This window comes from Pangasianodon hypophthalmus, chromosome 13, assembly GCF_027358585.1.
Source record: "Pangasianodon hypophthalmus isolate fPanHyp1 chromosome 13, fPanHyp1.pri, whole genome shotgun sequence".
NCBI classification, from domain to species: Eukaryota; Metazoa; Chordata; class Actinopteri; order Siluriformes; family Pangasiidae; genus Pangasianodon; species Pangasianodon hypophthalmus.
In genome coordinates this window covers 11,151,106-11,174,883 of record NC_069722.1, presented here as the reverse complement: position 1 = coordinate 11,174,883, position 23,778 = coordinate 11,151,106, and the positions used below count along the sequence as shown (strand labels likewise).

Sequence of the window (23,778 nt, the reverse complement as noted above, 5' to 3'; positions counted from 1 at the left end):
AGCAAAAGGGGACTAAATCTGGAAGGGGATGTTCAACAATTACATATGAGCGCGATGGTCAGGTGTCCACAAACTTTTGGCATCATTATAACAAGCAACAGTGCCTCATGTCACACACAAAATGTTTCACTATTCTAACTAGAATTGGCTCCAAATCTTGCCAAACAACTCGTATGTTGATCAGCTTCACTGGATGCATAAGTTGCTCTGTATGTGATTTACCACATTGGAGTTTTATCAATACAGAATTCTAATACATTTTCAGTGAACCACCACAGACACTTTTACTGGTCATATAGGTAAGTTGGCTCCCAGTGTTTACCAAAAAGAGCCTGTTCAAAGAGTCGACCCATTTGTAAATGATACATCACTTAACTTCACATTTTGGGTATTGACAGGGACATTTCTGAGCTAGTCTTTCTATAAAGCAATTCCCCATTGTGTCTTACATTGAAAACACCATTTTGTAACCTGTGGATTATTATTACTAAAAATACTGATATATACGGTATACATTTACAGTATACATTTAAAAGTATATTATAAGAAGCTATTCCATTGACTCCCCTTCTCAGTAAACACAAACTTGTACATTAAAATTTCAACAAAAATAAATTGACTAGAAAACCTTAAGAGACTTTTATTATTTAGACAGGACTTTAGCCTTTCCGCCTGACAGGAAACCGGAAGTAGCGTATATTGTAGTGTATTGTAGTGTATCATATCAGTCTCAGTGGACGCTGGAGTCAGAACGATGCCTCTGATCTGGGATCAGGTTTAATATTTAGTTTGGGTGTTTTGGGGGTGGGGAAGCTGATCCTGTATCAGGTTGCTAGCTAACGTCACTTCCGGTTTGTTGGTAGCAGGTGAGCGTTTTGAAGTGGTCTAATGGTGTGACTCAGGCGATGTGAATATCAGCATCACACAGCGATTTACTGGAATGTATTTCGGAGAGAGAAAATAGTTGTTTTATTTCAGAAAGGAGTCAGGTGGAGTAGAAGTGGCGGGGATGTGGGAAAAACGCAATGGGAAACGTTTTCGCCGGAAAAGGACGCCCAAGTCGAGTAACAGAGCAGGACCGGGCTATTTTGGTACTGTTCTTTCCTGTTTATCCTGGATAACATTTTCTCTCTCTCTCTCTCTCTCTCTCTCTCTCTCTCTCTCTGCTGTCTGTCTCTGTCTCACTCTCTGTGTCCGTGTGTGTGTGTGTGTGTGTGTGTGTGTGTGTGTGTGTAGTTCTGCTCAGGCTGTTGGGTAATGCTAATTAAATACCACTAAAGCGATTAGTCTTCATGGATAAACAGCTGCATGCAATGGGATTAGTCAGGTGTCCTGTATAACTGGCCCTGGGGTTTAAAGGAGTTGACAGCTATGGATAGTTAAGTAAGGAATGATGAAATAACTTGGGGGGTTCTGTTATAGGAAAATAATCAACGACAGGTTGGTGTGACTCAGCCAGGGGGTGTATCCACCCTGAAATGGAGTAGTTTCCAATAACAGCATGCTCCATTGTGGTTTATTTCTCTTATACCACATCAGTTTGCCAGCACTTACAATTCTTTGATTTATTTTGTTAATCAGTTTATAGCTACAATTAATGAATGTCCTTGAAAGGAGTTAGTTCCTCTTATCATAAGCACTGCATTATGTTTAAGGTATTAAGGCAGACGCTCTTATCCAGAGCAACTTACAGTTATCTCATTTTATACACTTATAATCTTAACAACATTGAGAATTAAGGGCCTTGCTCAAGGGCCCAGCAGTGGCAGCTTGGCAGTGCTGCGATTTGAACTCATGACCTTCCGATCAGCAGTCCCACATCTGAACCATTTAGCGACAACTTCCACTCTGGGTTACCACATGCCTGCTGAGTTACCACTTCCACACTGAGTTACCACTTCTACACAAACACTCAGCTCCTCACCAACCTCTCTTTTTCTCTCCCTTGAAGACAATAATACAAAAAATTCAGCTACAACCTAAAGTGACAGATTTAGAGACTCCTTCCATAAAATGTTATGTCAATGTCACCTTATAAAACATAAAGCACGGTCAATGTCACCTTATCAATGATTATATATATATATTTTTTAAATTTACTTAATTTCGTTTATGTGGAGTGTCCTCGCTACAAGACCATGTATATGTTGTATAATATTAATAATTATACAACATATACATAATATATTAATATTAAGATTTATATATTAATATAAATAATATTAAGAATAAGAGCATTAATATAAACCTGTGAAACTACCGTCAGTGCCATTAAAAAAAAAAAAAATAATCAACACCTTCTGACCAATCAGAATCAAGCATTTACCAGTGCTGTTGTATAAAGTCTATATTCTACTTGCATGCTATTCAGTCAGATGAGTTTAGTCTGTTAGGAAACTGCAATGATTTACGTCTAAGTCTCATGCAGGTTACTGTGATAGATTTGTTGCAATGTCTCATCTTAAACATGACTTATTTCACCTCCTTATTTTCCTTTCTTTATTTACAGCAACTAAAACAGCAGCGAGATAAACTGAAGCAGTACCAGAGAAAACTCACCGTTCAGCTGGAGAAAGAGAGGCTTCTAGCCAAGCAACTGCTGAAGGATGGGAAGAAAGAGTAACTTTATGGAGTTTCATTTATCTTCTCTCATATAAGATATCTCATATCAGAGTTTAATATCTGTTCCCATTATAAATGAGTTTTGAGTGAATATTCATGGTAAGTACACTGACGTTTATGACTGATTCCCGTGGTCTTGTGGTTGTAGAAGAGCTCTTCTGCTGCTCAAAAAAAAGCGCTACCAGGATCAACTTCTGGACAAGACTGAGACCCAGATAAGCAACCTAGAGCGCATGGTGAGAGTCATCCCCTGCTCTCCTGAGACTGCATTAATGATCCAAATGAGTGACACTCTGAAGAGCACTTCACTCTGTGGACATGTCCTACTTTTTTTTTAAAGTAGCAGAACGCAGTATGTCAAAAGCATCTAATGTGCCTATATGTCCCCTGTGCAGGTCCAAGACCTTGAATTTACTCAGATTGAAGTAAAGGTCTTGGAAGGTCTGAAGGTCGGCAATGACTGCTTGAAGAAAATGCATGAGGTGAGGAGCTCGCATGAAGGCTAGTTTTTGTGCGCTTCAGCATTATGAATTATGAAGTATCATAGCTGTTTCTTGGCAGGTGTCTCTTGCTTCACATTCCAGAAAAAAAAAAATCTGTGTACTTGAGAAAGATTTGTGTCTGTACGGTCCATTGTTTACAGATTAAGTGATTATAGATAAAGCCAAACCCAAAACACTTTGCTAAAATTTTTTTTTTTTATAAAACAAATCCATTAATGAAGTCATGGTGCTATAATTTTCCTGAGGAAATGTCTTGCATTTAATGGATATCTCATCTCCACAGGCACTGTCCGTTGAAGATGTGGAGAGAATAATGGAGGAGACGCAGGATGCCATAGAATATCAGAAGGTTTGTCGTTTTATCACTTACAGTACAAGTGGTTACTGCTGCTCCAGTGCTGTGATTGATCTCTTTTCTGAGGCAGTGAATAAAACCATTTTGTCATCTCCCCATTGTTACAAGTAGATGTGAGCCAGTGGTGGCAGTGGTTAAGAAAGGAATAAAACATCACAGGGTGTGCTGTTATAGGAAAACAATCAACGACAAAGTGGTGTGATGCAGTTACCACCTGGAAGTTGATTATTTCCCAATAACAGCACACCTCACACTGTTTATAACAAGCAGCAGTACTGTATTCCTCTTATAACACACGATTTTGCCAACTAATACAATTTTTTATTAATAAAAAATTAAATGTCATACTTTTTATCCATTTATAGTTGCATTTCATGTTGTGAAATGTCTGCAAAACATTATAATATACTGCTTACATTATAGCAGCTATAAACAGCCGTTCCCTCACCAGCCTCTCTTTTTTCTTTCACTTGAAATTAATAGGACAGATAAATACAGCTTGTCACATTATTGAAAATTCCTAAAGCCCTCCATCCTGAAGACATGGCAGAAATCTTAACATTACAGCTTTGCTGTACCTCTGACAGTTACACAGCACTGACCCTGGGGACTCCTTCCAAAAATGCTAAATAAATATCTCCTTACAGACAACTTCACCAAACCAACAGTTATGCCATGTTTAATCAGTATAGACAAGCGTCCCATGCACGTCCCTGTGTAAGTTGTTAGTATAGAAATGAGAACATAGTAGAACGAGTGCATTAATATAAAACTTGCAGCTGGAACTACTGTGAGACGAAGGACTTGTTTTAATTTCAAGCTTATACATGCATTGTATTTTGTAAATTTTAAATAAAATGGCCTCTGAATGAACAAATACAAACCTGGACACACTGAACCTCTAGTGAGTATTTGTATAAGGGCTTCTGTTGGTATGAAATAGCTCAATAAGAGTATTGGATCAAATTTACCATGTTTGATGTATTTCATAGCGTAGACGTGTGTGATATGTGTGACTGACGGCATCGATGACATGAACCATGTGAACATAGGATGTCTTTATTAATGACCAATATGATTATTACTATACATAATACATATAGATATTTACAAATATTACAAATTGTCTCAATATTTGGTTAATAACAGGATAGTATTATCAGATTAGTATTAACATGGCTTTGATGCATCTCTGAATGTTTTTTTTTCCCCAGCAAATCGATGAGATGCTGGCAGGCTCCCTGAGCCAGGAGGATGAGGAGGCTGTGCTGGCAGAGCTTGAGGCCATCACTCAGGTATGCTCTTCTTTTTCAGAGCAGGTGTCTGCTTATTTTAGGCGTTATTTTTCTTTTACTGGCTGAAATGATCTGATTTCTTCTGTTTCAAAGGATGAAGATGTTCAACTTCCTGAAGTGCCCACTGAGCCCTTGCCTGCAGTGCCCGAGCTGGAGAAGGGTGTGAATCTCTTCAAGATCAAATGCAGCATTACTTAAAACTGCCAGTATGTGGCTCCCTCTCCCTCTTTCTAACTTTCTGCTCTTGCCTTGTTTTTAGAGAGAAAACCAGCTAAAGTGAAGCAGGATGGAGAGATTCTGTTGGCGTAGTAGCCGACGATCCTGTGATGCGGATTGGTCACACATTAATCAGCCTCTTATATGAAGAGGAGAGCGCACTGTAAACACACTGTTCTTTCCTGCCAGCTCTTTCCATAACCTTTCTTAAACCTGACTCAACGTATGCATTGCATGTACTGGCTTTATTTATTGATGATGAAGGTAAAAAATGTCTGATTTGAACAGAACCACTGAGCTTGAACAGATCACCGCCATTATCAGTTGGAATTCATCAGCTTTGAATCATATTCTTATGATTCACGTATTGGATTGACTGCCGTAATTATGGTGACGGTGGACATTTATACACAACTGTCTCCATGTGTGGTTGGTATTAGATGATCTTTGTTATCTTGCAATATGTGAAACTCACCTTTTTGTGTAAGTAAAATCCATGTCAGTATTGATGAAATGTGCTTTTGGGAGTCTATACTCTACTCTAAATATTATGCTCTAATAATATGACCACCAGAAAGATATCAGACCTTTGCTTCCATTAATCCCCGAAAGCTTTGTCTGAGTGCGATATTCCTTTTGTGTATATATAATTTCCCTTGCACAAATGTCTTTTCAAAACATCCACGGCATTGTGGCTACAGTAAGTAAGAAGTACTTAATCTCCACCTTCTGCCATGATTATTTTTCCACCCACATGCGATTGTCCTTGACCAGTAACCTGCTTTAATTATTACTCTTTGCCTAGACCACTGAAGCCAGTATTCCTATCAACTGTTCATGTTTGTTGTTAAGATAAGAAACGATAAACCTGATCTCATGACATAAAAACAGTGCACTGCAGTCACATGAAAAAGTAATGTTTATTAAACCAGATTTGGGATTCTGAAACAGTATGCCTGCTTCAGATGGTACTCCATCATACATCTGGCAGAAAAGCCTTTGAAGCTGTAGGAGGCAAAACAAGTTCATATTCAAATTTCAAGATGTTTATTGCATAACTTTTATTCTTTGGGGATCCAAAAAATTTGAGCGTGCAGATGAGTTCTTTCAGTTTCCTCACTTCATTGCTACCATGGCAACAACGAGCAGTATTAAATGTGATGGCACTGATGTTATGTTCTTAGCTGCTAAAGTGTCTCGTGGTGAAATGAAAAGTCCTTGATTCTAATGCCTGAGAGGCGCTTAACAAAACAATCAGTCGATTTTGTTTCTCCAGTGTGGAGCACATCTTAAGAGAAATGCAATAAACCAAATCCAGCAGGGATACATGAAGAGTAATGGATGATGATTAGTGATTGCACATACACCAGCCACTTTAATAGCAACACCCATACCCCTGCTCATTCATGCAATTATCCAATCACTCATGTGGCAGTAGCGCAGTGCAAAAATCATACAGATACAGGCCCACAAGCTTCAGTTAACCCTCTGGGGTCTGAGGGTGTTTTGGGGCCCTGGACAAATTTTGTTCACAGCAAAACAAGATGTCAGGAAGTTTCAGAAAGTGTTGATCAGGGAATTTTATACAAAACTCTCTAGAGTTTACATAGAATAGTGCGTAAACCAAAAAACATCTAGTGAGGGGCATCTCTGCAGGCAGAAACTCCTTGCTGATGAGAGAGATCAGAGGAGAATGGACAGCTGGTTCGAGCTGACAGGAAGACTATGGTAACTCATATAACCACTGTTTACAGCCGTGCTGAGCAGAAAAGCATCTCAGAATGCACAACATGCCAAACCTTGAGGCAGATGGGCTACAACAGCAGAAGACCATCTGAGGCTACAATCTGAACAGTCTACAGTGGGCACAGATTCATTGAACCTGAGCAGCAGAAGACTGAAAAAACATCATCTGGTCTTTTTCCAATCTTTAACTTAATCTTTTGACCCTTTAATACCGAACTGAACTGAAACTTAAAGCCATTTTCACCAAAATTCACCTCATGTCTTCACTCCTCTGATTCTGAGGAACTGTTTTTCCTTTCGTCAATATTATTATGCGTTGCCATGGTGATCGAACCTATGAAGGCGTGGAATGTGAACAGGTACTGTAAGACACGCCTTGTGGGTGGAGCTAAAACAAGGGGGCGTGTTTTCCAAACTGAGAGAGTTGTCTGTTTCAATTACCGCAGCACGGTGGGCGCTTCTCAGCTGCAGCTCCTGTCGAGCGAAAAGAGCGAGTTTTTGTAGTCAAACCTGAGCTTTATTTTATTTTGACTGCGTCTAGGAGCCGAAAAAACAAACCCAAGACGTGTTTCGGATAACCATTGTCTTAGAAGAGAGTGTTTATGGTTTGGACTGAAGATATCAGCATGTCTCGTGCCGACGAGGTCCACCGCGTTACGGAGAATGTCTACAAGGTAAAGTAGCGGACAAGCTCTCGGGCTCGCTTCACCTCAGCAAGAGATGTTTTAGCAATTAATGAGGAGTTTTTTAACCTAATAAAATGCTCAGGAGTAACACTACTGAAGTTATTTAACCGCAGAATATGTGCTTACATGTGTTTACACAGGTGTTTAAAGCAACAGTGGTGTTGTTGGGTGTGAGGGGAAATGAATCACAAACGTTTGACTAGACAAACTTGTTAGCATGCAGTATAATTATTATTATTATTATTATTTTTGTTATTATTATTATTATTATTTTTAGTATTGTTGTTGTTGTTGTTATTGTTTTCCTTTTTTAACAGCTTAACCTGGTTTTATTAAGTAGAACATGTGCTTCCATGTGCGTTTTTCCCTGCTGAAAACAACAGTAGAAACCCTTATAGAATTTATAATGGTTTTAATGGTTATAATGGGAATTGTATTGGGTTTAATGGAAGCTCTAATGGTCCCTGTGGGTCTCTACTGGTAATGTGTAGCCTCCTAATGGTGGCATGTTATGTCTAATGGATACCACTAAGGACCAGTAAGGTAAAGGTTTTAATGGTTAGCCGATGGTTTGTAATGGTAATTGTAGTGGAAACCATCAGAGCTTCTGTAATGGTTTCTAATTTTTTTTTCTTTTCAGCAGGGTTGTTTTTTATTTTACGTTCTGCAATCTCTCTCTCTCTCACGTGAAGCTCAGGGTTTGGCTTGGTTTCATGGTTGCCTTTCCTTCACAGGTGTGTTAGAAACGACTTGCTGTGTTGCAACAGGTTTTTTAGTCAACTCTGCCCTTAAGCAGTTTTCACATCAGCTCCATCCACACACCCTGTGTCTCCATGAGCTATCGTGTATTGCTACCTACCTACGTACACCACACACACACACACACACACAGACACACACAAAAATCCCCAAACTTGGTCTTTTCTCTGGCTTAAGCAGCAGTCCTGTGATACATAAGCCTGTTAAATAGGGCAGCTGAAGTCCAACACCTAAAACGAGGACAAAGGAACTATTCTGAGAGCTCAAGGCCAGGCGCATGTGTCCTGTATCAGGGTGTTGCCTTTTGCATTGCGGCGGACGCAAAACACCACTTCACCATTTCCTCACTGTGTTTACACCAGTCTGTGCTGGATTCGGACTGGGATTTTATCAATCGGGTTGTCTGCGTGAGTCACGCCATGTCCTGTGTCAGATAATGATTGAGGAAGGGAGACTGCTGCGTATTTCACATTTCCATGTATTCATTTGGTGTTTTTTTTTTTTTTTTTTTGTACTGCTGAGGAACTGAGGGTTAATGCTGTATGTCACGGATCCAGTCAGACATTTTCAGTGAACAGCACTGTACTTCGGTATTATAGCACTTTTACAGCACTAATCAGAATCCAGAACTGTTCTTACCTGTGTCTGTTTCCCAGTGCTATAATGATACCTGTGAAAGTAGGATGAATTCTCAGGAGGTTGTGAAGTGACAAGCTGTCACACTAATACTAACAGAATATGTGTTTGTATTTGGCATCATGGTTTGTAAAAAAATAAATAAATAAATAAAATAAACGGCTTACCAAACAGATCTCCAGCCATATTCAAGTGCCTTAGCTAGGCAAGTAAAAGCTCCAGTATGCTACTCAGTGCTTGTTATGTTAGCCTGAAAGCTGACTAGGATAAAAAGTCATAGCTAATTAGGTGCATTAATACAGAATAAGGGAAACGTATAAGTTTATAATGAAATGTGGTTTTCTGTCTTTGTATCACATGTAAATTATATTATTCAAGCATGGCTAACACATTCATTTCCTGTCGATGTGTTTGGCCACAGTGCGGAAAACAGGAAAGTAATATGCGCCTCACTTTATTTTGCTTGCTTTCCACATACCTGCGTGTTCCTGATTCGGAAAAGGTCATCTGTCATTCGTGTACACTAATTAATCCACCTGGTAAAAATTGTTCTGCAGTCAGCCATCTTGTGCCTTGTCTGATGTACATAGTGCAGCAGGATGTGGGATTTAGAAGCGTGCTATAGTTACAGCAACAAGGGTTAAACATACAGTGGGGTCCAAAAGTCTGAGAGCACTAGCGAGAATGCTGCTATTTTGCATTCTTTTCTAATTTAATACAACATTTTTCCTTGCAAATTATATTACTGACAACAACTTGAGTGAAAAATAGAATCATTTAAATATTTTTCTTTTCTTTTTTTTTTTTTTTTTTCCTTCTTCATTGTCCCATTTCCAGTTTGACAATGTACTCGTGCACTCGAGCTGGCACGGCCTCCACAAGTTTGCGCAAAACCTTATGATCCATTTCAGATCAAATCCACGGGTGTGTCATCTGAACACGTGCTCCAGTAGTAGAGATTAGTCATGAGGAAATCTGACCTTTTACAAAGCAGTTAACATGCTCAATATCACAAATTTGCTTAGATTTAAATAGTGACCTAGAAATAGTGCAGAATCTTGAATATTAAATATTCAAAATATTGAACATTTACTTTCTTTTAAATATTTCAAAATCCTAAAACCTTCTGTTTATTTCTAAATTTAAATGAAAATAAATTTAAAAAAAACAAGCCCAGATTTTCAGCATGATCTCAGACCTTTGGAACCCACTGTATATACAAAGCAAATTTTTTGTCAATAAGGAGTTGTTGTTTTTTTTTTTCTTGTTCTTCTTCTTCTTTTGGTTTTCCACCAGGCAATTATCAATAACCCCAATGTGATATGTGGTTGTCCTGGGCTACTGATCTACCCCTCTCCCTATTTGGTACTCTGAATAGCCTGACAAGAAAGGTAACCAAAATCAGCACAGTATGGATCACTCGGTAATAGGAAAAAAATTCAAAATATGGGATTTGTTACTGCAGTGTGATGTTAGATTATCAAGAACTTTTCCCCGTTGGATGTCTCGGATTTTCTCACTGGCCTTTTTGTCTGACTTATAAAATACACATTCCTATCATTTCTGTTCTGTTGGACAAATCAGGTTGCAGAGGCGTGTTAGAGGGTAAAATATGAAGGCGGTCATCGGAAATGGTAGAACATTCAGATAGCTGCTGAATAATCACAGGAGAGCGGAGAATGACGAACGCAACACTCTGGCTGCTAAGGTGTGTTCATGTTTAAACACAGGGTGTGGGTGTGAATCCACCTAAGACTCCGTTATGCACACAAACATACGCAAGTAAATAAGGCACTCCCTACCTGTGGTTACAGCTGCCATCTCGCTTGCAAGGCCCCCCTGTGAGTCACGGTCTCCATCATTTCTGACGTTCAGTCTGCTGTCACAATATTGCAAAGGTGACCCGGGTTTCTCGGCTCTGACTGCGTTCAGCCACCTTCCAACATGAAGCTGGCCACGAACAAGGCTTCCACAGGTGAGCGGAGGACATCAGCAGCCCTGCATTCACTGCTTGCTTGAGCAGAATTCTGATGTAAATCTACCTAGACGTTTCTGTTCTGGGCTAGACATGTGCTTTTTTTGTGGGGAATTAATTTGAGCCACACCAGGCAGCTGAACATGTGACAGGACAGTGTCATTGCATCATAAAATGTAAGAGCCAATCATTGTCCGTATGCAAATTCAGGCCTGATAATGCTGACTCACCAGGCTAACACTGTGTCTGTTTATGGAGTTTCTAATTTGCATATTTAGAGAATCTGAATTTATCGATGATGGCGTTTTAGTGGAACTGTCCCGTCAAACAGCTTAATAAAGAAAATGATGCTCTGTAAAACAAGTTGACCAAGGTGACTATAAAATAGGGCAGTTCCAGCATTATGGGTGTGTCATTTGTGCACATCGTGACCTGCAAAGTGTTTCACCGCCTGCTCAATCTTATTATATACAACACTGAGAGTCATCTTCTAGACTTATTCTGCACATTTTGTCATGTCGTGTCTCTCAAATCTCTGGTCACTAGTGGATGCTCCTATCTTTAGCTTGCTGGTTGCCATGGTTTCACTGGTAGCACCAGGCTAGTGCGATATCTACACAAGTAACCTACAGAACATATACAAAGCCAGTCATGTGACTCCAAATTGGATGTCTGGAGGGAAATACCATATTGCTTCACTTCCACTTTACATAAAGGTAAACTGCCTTCATTCACTTTAAGTATCAAACAGTTGTTCAAACACACGCTGCTATAGATCAGCAGCTCAGAAACGAATGCCTTCCATCCACTCCTTTGCATTACGATACAGATTTTAAGGCTGAATCAACATTTGTTGGACGAAACAACTGATATGGGGCAAAGCTCTAACCCGATAAGTTTTTCATTGGACAAGCAGGTTCAGTAGGCTCCCGATATAACGGTCACCTGTGGTTGTTTTTTTTTTTTTTTTTTTTTTTTTTTTTTTTTTTTTCTGTTTCATTCATCCAACAACCAGAGAAAGAATAACTTTACTTCCTATTGCCTTTTGAGGAAAAAAAAAACCAGATGCTATGTTTTCGTTTAAACATAACACGCTCCAACTGGTTCATATTCTCAACTGCTTGATTAGTCCTGTGCTACGATTTTCCGAATCCTGCTGTCTGCTACACTACACATGTGCTCCGAGGATGTGTTCTGGCTGTTGGGAGGAATTCTTTTTACTAGGCATATTAATTAGTTTGAACGTATGCTAGACAAGCGTTTCCGAGTCAGGAATATGAAGTGACAGAAGTGCAGTACAACACACTGCAGCATAAAAACTGCTATTTATCTCTCTCACTCAGATGACATGCAGTCACTATGCATTTAAACATTTCATCAAATGAAAATGACAGACTCCAGTAACATTTTTATGTGCGACAAGAGAGCACTACAGGTCACAGGTGAAATATTTCTGCCTTTTTGTTGTTCATCACCAGAGAAGACGATTACGGCTATTTAAAGTCGCCTCTCCCAGCGACTAGCTTATTTTCCATAATCTGTATTAATGAACTAATCAATAACTTTTAAGTTAAATTGCTTCTTTTTGGCTTCATTAAGTGGACTTTTAGGCATGCATAATATGGGAGTGGGCAGCACATTAGAGCCTTTGTCCAGTGGGCTAGGTAACTAATTTATGATTTGACCACCACTGTGAGTGGAAAAAACAGTCCCATTTACATCGACGTGCCCTTTTCAAATGACTGTGATTGCCCAAACTTCTTCTTTTATGGTTTACTATATTAGTATTCATATTTGGGCTGCATTTGAATAAAAAAAAACAAAAAAACACTTAGATTGCATTCAGGACTTCCTTGATTGGAATGACGCCTCTCGCATGTAACTTTTTTTTTTTGTTCGCAATTCACATTCACAATTCCTCTATGTTAAAAGCTCTATTTAATAATACTGCACTTATTTGGAAATAGTACCAGATGGGGAGGGGATGAAAATCAACTCGCACCAACCGTTCCTGCTATTGGTTGGCAGCCCAGAGTGCACATAGGCATTGTGAAGGGTGTGTGTGGATAAACACTACCTGGTTGCCGTGCTCTGGGCAGGGTGTGACTTGTCAGGTCCTCAGTTGAAAAACAACACTCGAAAAAAAGAGGAGTGTCTCCGGCACCTCTCCCAAAGAGTCAACCGTGGACAGGTTTGCCTGTTTGGGTATGGTGCTGGTGTGTATCCCAAGGTGGAAAATACCAGGTGTGGCTCTGGTTTTGCACATACCAAACCTGTGATGATGTTGGCCTCGATCACTCGGGCTGTCTTTCTGTTTCAAACTTCTCTCCATAGTACAGTTCTGTTTGCAGCGTCTTCATAATCTGGCAGATATTAGATTTTGCTCGTTCGGAGATGCATTTTATTAGTTATTATCACCGCAGGGTGATTTTAAAAAAGATGAGGACTGCGTCGCAGTGTGGATGTGGCGAAATCTAGACAGGTGGTTTCTTAGCAACAACATGCCATTATGTGTTTCTGTCACTCTCAAGTCATATGAGAGAGGGAGGTAAAGAGAGACGGGGGTGGGAAGAGCTGGGCGATGTGGAGGATGGCTTTACAAAGGAATTCAGGATAAACAGCGAGAGTAGTTTTAAAATGCCTTCGAGGCAAAACCATAAACTCTGCTTTGTTTCAAAAGGCTTTTTAGAGAGCGAAAGGTCTTTTATGTCCACTGTAATTACCCTCTCTTCACAGCATTGACTTAAAGGCATTTACAGTCATACATCAGTCTGTTTGTTCCTGATTTACCTTAATGTTCATTTAATTGTTAAATATGACTTCTGCCTTAAACTAATGAAGGTATAATAGGTAAACATATATGTTTTTTTGTGTGTGTTTTAAGTCCATATTTATTACCAGCTTCCTGATGATTTGTTGCAGAAACATGTCTCATGAAGTGGGTTTTATAAGCGGAGGCACTGTTCAAATCCATACACCCACGTTCTCTCTGAGTCTGGGGGTGGATGGCTTGGAGCCACTGCTGCGTCTTATTGTCAGAGCGCTCTCTCTCTCTCTCTCTTTCTCTCTCTCTCTCTCTCTGTCTCTCTCTCTCTTAAAAAAAAAAAACCTTCAAAATGAAACACGACAAGCTTATAAACTAACCTTGCAAAGCAATAAGGAAATCAAGCTCAGTGAAGTTCAACTTTACATCAGAGTTCTGCACAATACTGATGAAAATGCTCATCAGGATTGTTGCGCAAATCTCATTTCCGAAGAATTGTTTTATTGCACTTTCTTTCTTTCTTTTCTTCTGTCTCTTTTCCTCTATCTCATAAACCGTTTCTAAGCACAGTTAGAATGTCAGTCAAGCAAACGGGAATAAATAAGCACGCCAGCACAGGGAGTAGAAAAATAAATGGGGAGCTTTAAAGTTAATGCATCAGATTCAATAATCACCAATAACACAATTAGCTAAGCTCATCCGTTAATTAATTAATTAAAGAAAGCAAATATTGTGCTAAAATAAAAATCTGACATTATTTTACAGTCTGAGTATTTCACTGACATTTCTAATAGGGTTTTTTTTCAAGCCCATATCACTGCGTCTGATCTGTAGTTGAGTCTGTGAATGCCAGGACAGAGTGGGATGTCGGCGGTGGCCTTTGCAAGGAAAAGCGAGTGTGGGAGCGAAACGGAGAGAGGGTGAGAGAGCGAGGGTGGGGAGAGCGTTTCTCCATCCTTGTGGAAATGGCCTGTAATTGCTACGTGGGGCCGTGGGCCTGTAATTAACCAGAGAAGAGGAGCTGGTACAGAGGGGCAGGCAGCTCTGTGCCCAGGCTGCCGACGGCAAACTCCACTCTCTGCTTTCATTTTTTAAAAATTACATAGAAATACGTTCAGGTTAGCAAAGTGACATAAAAGTCTTTGGAAATGTGAACCAAAAAAATGGAGGCTGTTAGTTTCCATCACATGACCTCCACACCAGCCATCAGGAGGATCCTCAGCCGTGTGCGAGGGTTGAGTGTCTGTTCTTAGACGAATTCTCAGTGACACGACACGCTGCTTTTTTGTCTTATTAACTTGGGCTGGACAATATAATATCCATATTGTGATAAATTAGGTCAAGGTACACCTTTTTCTGATATTGTGAGTATTATGATATATATATATATATATATATATATATATATATATATATATATATATATATATATATTTTTTTTTTTAAATAACAGTGTTAAACTCTAAGCAGATTTGATAACATTTTTTCTACTCTGAGTATTTTGTCTTAATCGTTAAAATTGAAAGTTTTTAAATTTTTCCCTCTTTTTTAGTGTTACTTTTATTTAATGTGTACAAAAATAAATTATCACCAAACTACTGTTTGCTGTAGTGTTTATTAAGAATTTGTGATACATATCATGTACCATAGAAATGTCTTAATATCATGATGTGATATTTTTGTCATATCACTAAATAAAGTATCATCAGACTTTTTTTTTTTTTCTTTTAAGAAACACTACTATATTGCAGGCAGTTTGTTAGCAAATCTATAACTGTAAATCTGTCATGATTCATATCATGCTTTTCAGAATTATAATATGATATTTTTATCATATCCTTTAATTAACTTCAGTAGAGAGACTGAAAGAGAGGCTGGTGAGGGAACTAAATGTAACCTTGAATTGATTAAAAAGTATGAGGTGGTGTTGTTCAATAAATAGAAATTGGAATCATTGGCAAGTTATAAGAGTAATGACTGGGTGTGCTGTTATGCTACAGGAAAATAATCAACAACAGCGTGGTATCTGTTACCTCCCCAGGGTGGTTACATATTATAATATAATATAATTTCTATAGAGAGATATTGAATAGAGATCATATTGGGTGTCTTAAGATAAGGGTTGCGTAGATCAGAACATGGAGCTCAATAGACCCATTAGGATAAGACCATTCTGGCTGCAGTGTCGTATACGCACATAACTGTAATTAAAGATTTAATCTTTCTGTTGACTTTATGCCTCATTATATAAGCATAGCAGTTGTCTAATAATGCACATGTACAGCTAGTTAACACTTAACGTAAGTAAATTAAATCTGCCTGCCTTTTAGACTTTAAAAAAAGTGCAGAGGGCAGAGACGTCACAGATTTACAGGATACATAACCATGAACAGCGCTGAGAGAGAAACCAATGTAAATAAGTAATGTGCTATACACAGCTGCGAGTAGTTCATACCAACAGATTGGAGAACAATTATTAAACCATGGCAGTGATTTGATTATAGACATAAAGCACTTGAGAATGAACAGTTATTACAATTTTCTTTTATTATTATTATTATTATTATTATTTTATAAGCATTATTTTGTGTGTGTGTGTGTGTGTGTGTGTATACAATACTAGTCAAAAGTTTGGACACTAGATTTGTAGATCATCTTAAAGACAATTTGATAAAGGCTTGTAGTAGGAATGTGTTTGTAATACACTGGTATATAGGGAAGTTAATGCCCATATATAAATGTATTATTGAATCAAAATGTATTTTTAATAAGCAGTTTTTGCTGAAAATTAAATTGTTTTTCTAAAGAAGCCTCCTGGGTGAAGCTGCATAATGTGTTATTTCATAATGATAGTATCTTCATTATTATTCTAAACTATTAAGGGGAAAGAAAAGTGTTCCATGGGCAGGTGTATTCAAACTGGTAGTGTATGGAATTATTTAACTGTGAAAACTAATGATTTATCACTTGATTCTGTAAGGAATAAAACACTTCAGGATGTGTTTTTATCGGAAAATGATCAGTGATGGTGTGGTGTGATGCTGTATTTTCTTATAACGGCATACGCCGAAGTGTTTTATTACTCTTACACCACAGCAAGGATTACCGAGGATTACAAATGTTTTCACCTGTTTAACCTACTTTAATTTTTTTAACCTGTTTATAGTTACCTGTAATGTTGTGCAACATCCATGAACAGGTTAGTTCTTGTTTTCAATTATATCAGGTTTCCCCAGCGAGAGGATCGCCATCCTCTAGCGTCTTGGCATTGCAGTGGGTCGTTAAACTGTCAATGACATGTTAAGTTAAATTTTAATAATTTAACTTAGTTAAATTATTAAAAAGCAAAGTTGCGTAGATGAAAACAGCAACAAAAGCTGTTAATGAGTAAATCAAACTTTTTCAACAAGCACAAGTTTCACCTAATGCTTAACATTTCTGTGGATACGTGACGCAAATAATTTAGGGAGCTTTCACACCTATTAGTCTGGTTCCTGAATCTGAGAGTGAAATTGATACTTTTGGTCCGTTTGCTATTTGGTTTGGTTTGTGACGGTGACAGAAAAAGCAAACAAACCTTTGCCGAGTGTGCATAAAAAATATAAAAATGCCCAGAGCACAAGAAACATGGAGCTGCACTCAATATGATACTAGATAATTATAGAAATGACTAGTGTAAATCATTTTCTGTATCATATCCACCATATTTTTTTCTCTTTGTCAGTCTAAATCTACAGAGCTCATCACATTTCCACAGAACTTTGCTCTTTTGTTTTCGCTGAGTTTGCAACTCGCAGCTCAGTTTAGGAGCTTAAATCAACAGAAAAATGCCGTCCGCAGCCCAACACACGCATTTTGTCTCCACCTCTCTGAAATGGTCTTGGAGCAGTTGTTTTGGTCGGTACCCGAGTCTGATTGCTGTGTTCTCACCTGCGCAAACAGAACGCACCAGAAAGGAAAAAACACTAGGGTTTGATTCAAACGGGCTGAACACTGCATATGTGAAAGCAAACTTAGGTTGAAGGATTTCGGCTGAAAAAAATGGTGGGGATGTAAACAGTAATTCCCTCAACAGTCTTTCTTTTTCTTTCTCTTGATATTAAGACAAAAATATAGCTTGTCATGTTTCTGAGAATGGCTAAACTCTCTGCATTGAAGACTTTCCCTGTGGCAACAAACTTAAAGGAACAGCTTTAGTGCTGAAGTGGAGGCTTCTTTCATAAATTTTAAATAACCATTCAAAATAAAAGCATGTTTTCTCTCTTGAAAACTGTTTATTGTTAGTCTTAAATTATGTGAGCTTCCTCCAGACAAGTCCCTGTGAATTCCTGTTACTATAGAAACCCTAACATATTAGAACAAGTGCATTAATATAAACCCATGAATTAAATTACAGCCGGAACTACTGTCAGAGCTGCTATTATGGAAAATTAATCAACACCTTCTGACCAATCGGATTCGAGAATTCAGTAGCACTTCAGTATAATTACAATAATTATGACAGGTTTAGTGTCCAACCCTGAATACATAATTCCAGCACAAACTCCGTATGTCAGCATTTTAAAGTCCATCCATGACCGAATGGAGAGGTTTTTTTTTTAATGTGCTGTGAGTTTGTAGCACCTCTGACTTTTCCCACTTAAAGCATGCTGTCATTAATGCCACATCCTCACATTTAGAAGGATGAAAATGTGATGAGGGCTGCAGACGTCTCCCTTTTGGAGCGGAAGCTGCAGTCGTAGCTGAGTGTGTGAAAGAAAGCACATGATGTTCTGTACAATAGAGATCTGTCCACACCAAGCCTCTGAGTCATATGCAGGTCCAAAAGTTATCTGTACACATTTTGAATCACCTAAAAGACTGCTGAGTTTCTAAAAGCTGTGTCTAAAGAGTGCTGACGTTCAGATCTATATCTCTCCAGACCTGTATGCTGTATTGATTTCACTACAGCTTCGTTTGAGAGCCATGATTAGATGTGTCTGTTCATAGATATCCCGAGTGCTGTACTGCACAAGGGTCAGACGTACGCCGTTTAATGTACATGTGCGTTCAGTTAAAAGATTTCAGAAGACATGCCTGTACCACACCATTAGTCATGAAGGCATTCACAATCTGTTCCTAATTAAATACGCAAAAAAATCAATCAAGAAGGAATGAGGCGAAGAACTAAACACACTGGTGTTTCCATGGACACCGATGCTGGTGTGTGTGGAGTGTTGTGCACAGGGGTCAGGAGGTTACAGTGCTGAAGAGCTCTGACTAATAACTGCTTCTGTGGGCAAGAAACGCAACAAATCAGAAAGTACAGTCCTGTATCATTTCCCACTCAATCTCTCAGTAAAGTGGAGCATCCATTAGCACTTCTGTTATGTGTTTAAAATCTCAACCATGAATTGATGATCATCAGTGTTGTTTAGGAATGGGATATTATTCTAAGAAATTTGCACTTGCAACATTTTCAAGGTTCTGTCCATTAGGCATGGGAATGGATACTCAAATATCTGAATATCCAGACTCCTCGTAGTATTTTAGTTTAAATCATATGACAGCTACCAGCTGTGCTTCCTCCAAGCCCCCCAACTGCATCTTTTTGAAATTGCTCACACAGCATGCATCACAGCATGAGGAAAGCGCTCTCTACCCCCTTCCACATACATGACCTTACAGATGTTTTTGATTGGCTAGTGGTGCTGTTATTGACAGGGGAGAGAGCAGAGTGCATGGCCAATTTTGCTTCCTTGGCTCCCAGCCACGGTTAACTGTGAAATCAGCAGGTTTTGAACTCTCACTCGATCACTCACGAACTCCTGACTATAGGGTGAACGCTTTTCTGTTGCACCACTCTGGAGCCTGTAATGTAGTCTTAATATGTAATGCAGAATAAATTGATGGTTTAAATTGGTTATCATTGTATTTTATTAAAATACAGATAATGTCAGGACACAACCAGCTAATATTGTCTCTCATGTCAGGCTAAATGCATCTCTGGAGATGCCATACCAGCTACTTCCGTACTTATTTATGTTGATTTTTCTACACTGGGGCTGGTCACTAATAGTCGCTAAACTTGCCTCATGCCTGAACGAGAGACCATGTTTATATTCTTAAGACTAACAGGATCTTAAGAATATAGTGTTACAAGAAGCTAGTTGTCCTTTCTGTTATGTATTCTGCCAATTTGATATTATATTTTACAGACAGGCAGCACGGCGCTCCAGGGTCCTCAGTGCGATCCTGAGCACTGGTTACTGTCTGTGTGAAGTTTTGCGTGTCCTCCTGTGGGTTACCTCTGGGCTTTCTGGTTTCCTCTCATCTTTGAAAAAAACATACCAGTAGGTGGACTGTCTACACTAATGTGCCTCTGGGTATGAATGAATGTGTTCAAGGGATATGCTCTGCATCTCTGACCAGAAGGAATGAATGAATATAACAAATATGAAGGTTTTATGTTTGGGTGATTTGTTGTTTTTATATAGAAATGGATAGAATAGATCTAAAATCAAATCTTCTGAAATTTTCTGACAGTGGTAAAGAGGGACTCTTCCCATCCAGATCAGTTTGAAAGAGTTTGATTATTTAAATCAGGGCTTCCCAAACTTTTTTGCCAGCTAAACCCCTTCAGCCTAAATTATTTGCCTTAAGTAGGCCTACTTCTCGAGACTTTAAGTAGGCTATCTGAAACTTTTGTAATAAATGGCGAAGCATGTTACTTTTCAGGTTGTGAAATACATTAACATCTCTACTATTTTTTGTTTTCATTATTACAATTTTAACTTTAAAAACTTTTTAATTTCTTCTGATTTAATCAGTCCTCTGAACCCCCTGAAATGCCTCCATGAACCCTTAGCATTTCAGAAACCCTCGGTTTAGAAACCCTGGTTTAAACAGACAAACATTTTCTCATTGGTATATTATCTGTTGTCTCATGCACAAGATGATACTTTGAATTGTATTACATTTGAGCATCAATGTGACTTAAATCAAGCTGAACATGTTTTGCAGCTTCTCTAGGAACATAATTTGCATCAGATTTAGCTAGTTAAGCCATAATAGTGCCAGTTAATGCAAAGTAATAAGAGTTAATGCATTCTCTCTAACAGCATGCTATCATGCTGTTAATACTTATACTGAAGGTTGCTTATCATTAACACTGTGAAAAATGTTGTCTCTAAGCACTGTGCTCTCACAATTTCCCAAACGCAGACCTGCGCTTGCTATCTGCTGAGTGATTGTGAGCCCAGGCCTTGGCAGCAAGGTTGGCTCCGCAGTCGTTTTGGAAAACAAGCTGCACTTCCAGCCCAAAAGCTAGAAGCGATGCTCATGCAGTGCATACCATGCATTACTGCATAATGAACAAGAAGTACAAGTGCCCTTAATAGGAGCTGAAGCCTAACTAACTGTAAAGAGTGAAAGACTGAGTGGGTCGTGGGGTGAATGCCACAGAAAGCATTTCCATTTTTGAAGTTATATTCAGACAGAGAGACATACACACGCTGACCACTTTAATTGGCACACCTATACACCTACTCATTCATGCAATTCTCTAATCATCCAACCATGTAGCAGCCATTCAGTGTATAAAATCATACAGACACAGGTCAGTGCGCACGTGTGTGTGCTGAGATGCTTTTCTGCTCACCACGATTGTAAACAGTGGTTAATGAGTTACCGTTATTTGACTTCTTTGTCAGTTCAAACCAGTCTGGCTATCCTCCCCCTGACCTCTCATATCAACAAAGCATTTATGCCCACAGAACTTCCACACACTGGATGTTTTGTTTGTTTTGTTTTGATTTGATTTTTGCACCACTTGGTGTAAACGTGTGGAAATCTCAGGAGATCAGCAGTTTCTGAAATACTCAAACCAGCCCATCTGGCACCAGCAACCATGCCACAAGATCACATTTTTTTTCCCACATTCTGTTGTTTGAAGTGAACATAAGCTAATAGATTGCAGGCATGAAAGGGCGGCCCTGTATCTGTGTATCTGCACACTCGTGCATCTGGATAATCTACATTCCTGCCTTTTGATCAAAAGTGAACATAGAAAAAGTGATCTTTGGGAAATATATTGGATTCTGGCCACCTGGCAACCCTGCCAGCAGTGTGGCCCTCGTAGAAAGAAACAGGAAGAGTGTGTCTGTGTGTCTGTGTGTCTGTGTGTCTGTGTGTCTGTGTGTCTGTCTTATATTTTATATCTTTATTATATCTTGATGTGATTAAATCATGGGGCTGAGCAGAAGGCCTGGTGATATACAGTTGCACTACTGTGTACCTTCATTCTAATTGCGCACAACATGTGCTCTGGGCTCGTTCATGCAGCCCTGCTACATTCCATTAACTCACTGGCGTTGCCAAATCACTCATTAAACTGGGGAAAATTGCATTACAGGTGGCCTTGGTGGTGTATCACAACTATCTTCTCTCTCTTGATGGGATGGTGAGACAAACTGAGCCAGATGGAGAGAGAAATGGGAACAGTCCTGGAGGACACGTTTTAACAGCATGACTGGGATGAGATCCTAACACAAAAAAAAACCCAAGCAAGTAATCTAAAGCATTTTCATCAAGAGCTCAACGAATAAGCAGTGTTATTTTGGCTATGGATTTGAGGGTGTAAAATTTATAGAGAACATCCTCCTGTGGAGAAAAGCACATGGACTCTCAAGCCTTTTTTCCTCTTCAGGATTTATCTGAGTGCTGAAACATAACTGCTCTCCTCAGGCCTCGTATTAGAACCACATGTAGTGGAATAGACTAACCTGTGAGAGCTTCACTCACATTCAGGTGCTTCTGGTTATTTCCAACACAGTCCCCAGTGCATACTGAAAAAAAAAAAAAAGAAATGCAAGTTTTTTTTGTCTTTCTGCATATACTGTACATTCACGTACCAGTACAGTTACACTGATTTCAGTGACATTTCTATTATAGAGTCTCAACCAGTGACCTTGACAAGCAGGCAGCTGTTTATCAAGCCGGTTCTGAATGATGTTTTGCACAAGTCTGCTGGACATTTCTGTAGAAAGATGGATCGTAGCTCAAATCTATGGTAATAGGTAACTTCAGAAATATTGGCGCCCTTCAAAAGAATGTGCGAATAATAAACATTATTCAAAATTTCCACTCACAGAGAAACTTCTTACCTATTCTCTAGCAAAAATCATTCTTAAAAGAATTTTTAAACAAATAACTCTTTTCCTCAAAAATGGGGCAAGATTAGTGGCACTACTAAAGATGATTAACCTGTCGTCTTTGGTAGAAAGAGGTTTTATAAGCCATTCTCATCTGTTGACCTGTACAAATCTTGAAATTCCTGTTGAGAAGAACATAAGCACGTCAAGCATTCTATCCCCCAACCAGCTGTTTGGAAGGGTAGCATGAAGCTCTTTCTGAGAGCATCTCGCAAAATGTAGTCTGTGAACTTCACCAAGCTTCATTTGAACTGCAGTTGGCTTTGTGTGTTGAGGTCAGATGAGCGCAAAATCAAAATTTTGATAATGCACACAATCAGAGTGTTTGGTGATTGAAAGAAAAATCTCCCAAACCCACTGTAAAACAAGGTGATGGATCACTGATGCTTTGGGGCTGTTTGCGGATAGTGGCCCAGAGGCTTTTTGGGGACTGATGGTGTCATGAATTCTATATACAAGGACATTTCGTCTCAAAACCTGGTTGCCTCTACCAGGAAATTAAGGCTTGCATATGCCTCTGAACTTCAGCATACATCACTGGAACTACAATTGGCAGTGGTGTGTTGTGGTCAGATGAGGATAAAATTTAGCAATCTGGCCATGAACACCATCAACATATTTGATGAAAAATGGACTGCAGACAAGAACAAGCCCCCAAACCAACTTTTAAATGGTGGAGAATCATTGATAATATGGGGTTGTTTTGGTCCAACAGCTCTTGTGAAGAGTCATGAATTCTATGTACCAGAATATTTCAGTACAAATCCTAGTTGCCTCTGCCAGGAGGTAAAGACTTGGCCATAGATTGGTCTTTCTAGATAAATTATGCATTCAAATCAACATAGAAATGGTGGGACCTGATGGAAGTCCACATGCACAAACCTAAGACTATAATGGAGCTTGAAATGATATTAGGCGTGGACCCTTACACAAAGTGACTGAGAGAAGGAGACTTCTTGAAGGAGACAAAATGGCACTACTTAGGAATCATTTATGTTTGAAATAATATTGTGTTAAACTATACCATTCC

At 39.0% G+C, this 23,778-nt stretch overlaps 2 protein-coding genes across 6 annotated transcripts in view; both read left to right on the top strand.

Moving 5' to 3' along the window:
• The first annotated feature begins 725 nt into the window (after nt 1-725).
• Nucleotides 726-5,505, top strand: chmp6a (charged multivesicular body protein 6a). The gene is made up of 8 exons (XM_026916804.3): nt 726-1,091; nt 2,510-2,619; nt 2,771-2,858; nt 3,018-3,104; nt 3,409-3,474; nt 4,695-4,775; nt 4,869-4,935; nt 5,035-5,505. The coding sequence occupies exons 1-8, from the start codon at nt 1,026-1,028 to the stop codon at nt 5,082-5,084; spliced, it is 615 nt and encodes a 204-aa protein (XP_026772605.1). The 5' UTR covers nt 726-1,025; the 3' UTR covers nt 5,085-5,505.
• A 454-nt stretch (nt 5,506-5,959) lies between these two features.
• The window catches only part of baiap2a (BAR/IMD domain containing adaptor protein 2a), a 72,575-nt gene continuing 54,756 nt past the window's right edge, over nt 5,960-23,778 (top strand). For 4 of the 5 annotated variants that reach the window (XM_026916572.3, XM_053239123.1, XM_026916570.3 and 1 more), the window contains exon 1: nt 5,960-7,411. In XM_026916572.3, coding sequence (XP_026772373.1) covers nt 7,340-7,411 — 72 coding nt within the window. In that variant the 5' untranslated portion in view covers nt 5,960-7,339. The remainder of the gene's footprint in view (nt 7,412-23,778) is intronic. The other variant, XM_026916571.3, reaches the window with a different exon arrangement.

What these genes read in the sequence shown, in the direction of transcription:
- chmp6a (XM_026916804.3), top strand. Translation starts at nt 1,026, where the DNA reads ATGGGAAACGTTTTCGCCGGAAAAGGACGCCCAAGTCGAGTAACAGAG. An exon ending in CTGAAGGATGGGAAGAAAGA is followed by an intron (nt 2,620 to 2,770) that starts GTAACTTTATGG and finishes TTGTGGTTGTAG; the next exon opens with AAGAGCTCTTCTGCTGCTCA. An exon ending in AGTGCCCGAGCTGGAGAAGG is followed by an intron (nt 4,936 to 5,034) that starts GTGTGAATCTCT and finishes CCTTGTTTTTAG; the next exon opens with AGAGAAAACCAGCTAAAGTG.